At 37.9% G+C, this 3847-nt stretch overlaps 2 protein-coding genes across 3 annotated transcripts in view; one reads left to right on the top strand and one right to left on the bottom strand.

Moving 5' to 3' along the window:
* LOC118749489 (protein O-mannosyl-transferase 2-like) overlaps window positions 1-3847 on the bottom strand; it is a 253868-nt gene that overhangs the window by 38966 nt on the left and 211055 nt on the right. The window lies entirely within an intron of this gene.
* On the top strand, window positions 112-2895 carry LOC118749485 (the record flags this gene model as incomplete). The annotated part of the gene is given in 1 exon segment (XM_036484282.1): window positions 112-2895. A coding segment is annotated over 1 exon segment (1040 nt), but the record flags the coding sequence as incomplete, so codon positions are not given.

The raw sequence follows: 3847 nt of genomic DNA, 5'->3' as shown, positions 1-3847 counted from the left end.
CAGCATGCTACTGTTGCTGCTTTCGTCACTCGCGCGCACTGCCGTGCGCTGTGATAGATACTTAGTTAGATGGGCATGGCTTTTCGAAAAGGCGGCAAGCCTAATCATAAATTATTACTTGTGGACTTTGTTCGCTGAACTTTCATTTAAAATGTGCAAAACTAAATTCCGCTTGCCTCAAAGTAATCAAATCTAATAAAAATCTAATATTCAGATGTGACACCTGCAGCAGTGTATCTATTTCGTCCTGCTTGGCTAAGATTAGTAATGCTTTGTGTTCACTAAAAGAAATAGAAACTGCTTTTGGAGGACATTCCAACCTGCATAATCCAGAATATCCAAAAAATTCGAATATATCGCACGTTTCTATCAACAATGCTGCTAGCAACATTGCGCCTAGTAATGATACAGCTGATAATAACAATTTGATTATTACGCGTTCAAAAGCTAGGGTCGCTGACCTTAATAAGTCGCCCTTGAGCATTAATTCTTCAATTTCTTTTGCTTCTGCTGCTTCTTCTGCTGGTGCCATTACAACCAACGCTCTCACTGCCGACGTGGTTACTGCGTGCTCTGCTAACCCAATAGGCATATGCTCTCCAAGCATGTGCACAGTCAACGAAACTGTGACGCTGTCTCCTCGCAATACCTCTTTGGCTGCTGATAACCCATCGGCTGCTGCGCATGCCACTGGTACTTCGGCTGCTGATAATGATAATCGCTCGGCAACCAATGATGAATCAACAGAGATTGGTGACAAAAACTCAAATAACAATGCTGCGTGGACTGAAGTGAAAAACAGAAGGCGAAAGAAGGCTTTGGTTGTTGTGGGCTCAAATGATAGCACTGAGCTGAGTGTCGCTATCCGCAATAAATGGTTACACCTTTCATCGTTTGACCCGCAAGTTAGCGCTGAAGACATAAAGAAATATGTAGCTAAACATGCTGGTATTGATGCTGATTCTCTCGCTTGCTACATGTTGGTTAAGAAGGATGACCCAGTAGGCAAACACAAGCGAGTCAATTTCAAACTGGGCGTCTCATCGGTAAATTATCAGAAGCTATTAAGTTCGTCACTATGGCCGGCTAATGTAAGAGTTAGGCCATTTCGTTTTTTTCAAAAGCAAACAGCTCAACAACAACAAATGTGACGATAAACAATTGCCGTGAAAATGTCAAATGTAGTGATGTTCTTAACATATACTATCAAAATATTTCGGGATTAAGAACAAAGTCTAATACTATCCATCGCTTTAGCACTGAAGAATTGTATGATGTAATCGTTATTGTGGAGACCTGGTTAAACGCGGACTTCTATGAAGGCGAATTTTTCGATCTAAACCTATACGACGTGTTTCGCAAAGATCGGGACTCAGCTAAAACAGGCTGCTTGAGAGGAGGCGGAGTTCTTATTGCTGTAAGAAGAAAGTTTCGGGCGTTTTCAGTGAAGCTCAATAGTGACGACTCGTTGCTTGACCAATTATGTGTCTGCATCAAGGGTTCTAAAGCATATGGCTCTTTATATCTAATAACCTCTTATATTCCGCCTAATAGTAATTTTGACTTATATAAGGCACATGTGGATAACATAGCTAGTCTAGTGGTAGATAATTTAAATGACGATCATCTTTGTGTGCTGGGTGATTTTAACCTTTGTAACGTTAGATGGTGTATTAATTCCAATAATTCAGATCTCCTGCCTAATAATATAGTTACCAATCACGAAACTTATTTTGTAGATAGCTTGCTAAGCCTAAACTTAAAGCAAATTAACTGTTTTCCCAACAATTTAAATAGATTGTTAGACCTGATATTCGTAACAGATAATATTAACTTTTTAATATCAAAGTGCATTTCTCCAATTTCCGATGCTGGTATTCATCATATCCCTTTAGATATTAAGCTAAAGTTTTATGAGTTCGCAACAACATCGCCTATTGATAGAACTGCTTTTAATTATGCATCCTGTGATTTTTCAAGGTTAAATACATCTCTTTTAGATTATAAATGGGATGAGTTATTTTTCGGCCTGGACACTCACGGCTGCTTTTCCACTTTTAAGTCAATAATGCACGATTTTTGCTTACACAATATACCTTTAAAAAAGAAGCGCTGTTATAAATCACCCTGGTGCAACAAAGACCTGAAGAAACTAAAAAATCTCAAAAATAGTTATCTAAAAAAATTTAAATCATCAAAAAATCATTATTTCTTTGTAAAATACCAGCGTTATCATAAGGAATTTAAATCATTAAATAATCTCCTCTACAAAAACTATATTCGTAGCACCGAACGGAACATTAAAGCTAATCCGAAATCATTTTGGAACTTTGTCAAATCCAAAAAATCATGTGCAAGTATACCTACTTCGGTAATGCTCGACGATAAATTTGCTAGTACTCCTGTTGAAGCAGCTAATTTGTTTGCTGACTTTTTTATGTCAAATTACGTTGCTGATGACGGGCAATTCCCTAACTTCTCTTCTGAAATATCTTCTATTCTCAACTTTGGGGCTCTTTTTATTTCATCGGATGACATTATAAAGGGGATGCTTTCTCTTAAACCTTCTTCGCAAACGGACGCAGACGGGATGTCGGCTATCTTATTTAAAAACTGTCCGGCCTTAGCGATTCCTCTTGCGATAATCTTTAATAAATCGCTATCGTCAGGTATTTTCATAGATGAATGGAAATTATCTACTATCACACCTTTTTTTAAAAGTGGAAGAAAAAATGACGTTCGGAACTATCGGCCGATCTCGAAACTATCGAACATCTCAAAACTGTTTGAATGTGTCGTTAAGGACAAGCTCTATTTTGCAGTTAAATCTCTAATCTGTCCGAATCAGCATGGGTTTGTGTCAGGCCGCTCGACAGTATCTAATCTTACAGTTTTTAGCGAATTTTGTACTTCTTCATTCTCGGCAGGATTCCAAGTCGATTGTGTTTATACTGATTTTTCAAAGGCATTTGACAGGGTATCTCACGGGATCTTAATAAATAAGCTGGTTTGCTTAGGTTTTCACTCATCGTTTTTAGAATGGATTAAATCGTATTTAACGCAGAGATGTTCTGTGGTAACTATTGATGGTGTATCGTCGAACCCATTTGTGGCTACTTCAGGTGTGCCTCAGGGGAGCATTTTAGGACCTCTTTTATTCGTCCTTTTTATCAATGATATCAACGACTGTTTCTCCTTTTCGAATTATTTGCTTTACGCCGATGATCTGAAAGTTTTTACAGTTGTCAAGGACTCATCCGATGCTATAAATCTTCAAAGGGACCTGGATAAACTTCATTTATGGTGTTTGAAGTCGGGTCTTTCTTTGAATATAACAAAATGTTTTCACTTAACATTTTCTAGGCGTCAAAATGTTATTTCAACACAGTACACTATTGCTAACTGTGCGCTTCAAAAAGTAACAGAGACTAAGGACCTTGGAGTCATGTTTGACTCTAAGTTATCCTTCAATACTCATATTAATTTTATCCTTTCGAAATCGTACTCTGCTCTTGGCTTTATTCGGCGTAACACTTCCGAGTTTTCAGACCCATATACCTTTAAATTGCTTTTTACGGTTCTTGTTCGTTCACACTTGGAATATGCGGTAATAGTTTGGAGACCATATGACCAACTATCGATAGGTAGAATTGAACGCGTTCAAAAAGTATTTCTGAAATTCGCACTGCGTTCGCTGCGGTTTGAGGCTCCTGTTCCATCCTATGGCTCGCGGCTAATGCTGATCAATTTAAGTACTTTAGAAAAGAGAAGAACAGTTCTTTCATTATCGTTCACTTATAATAACGGGTGATTTTTTTGAGGTTAGGATTTTCATGCATTAGTATTT

Source organism: Rhagoletis pomonella, unplaced genomic scaffold (assembly GCF_013731165.1).
Source record: "Rhagoletis pomonella isolate Grant_MI unplaced genomic scaffold, Rhpom_1.0 Rhpom_scaffold_00001, whole genome shotgun sequence".
NCBI lineage: Eukaryota > Metazoa > Arthropoda > Insecta > Diptera > Tephritidae > Rhagoletis > Rhagoletis pomonella.
This window is presented reverse-complemented; position numbering and strand designations above follow the sequence as displayed.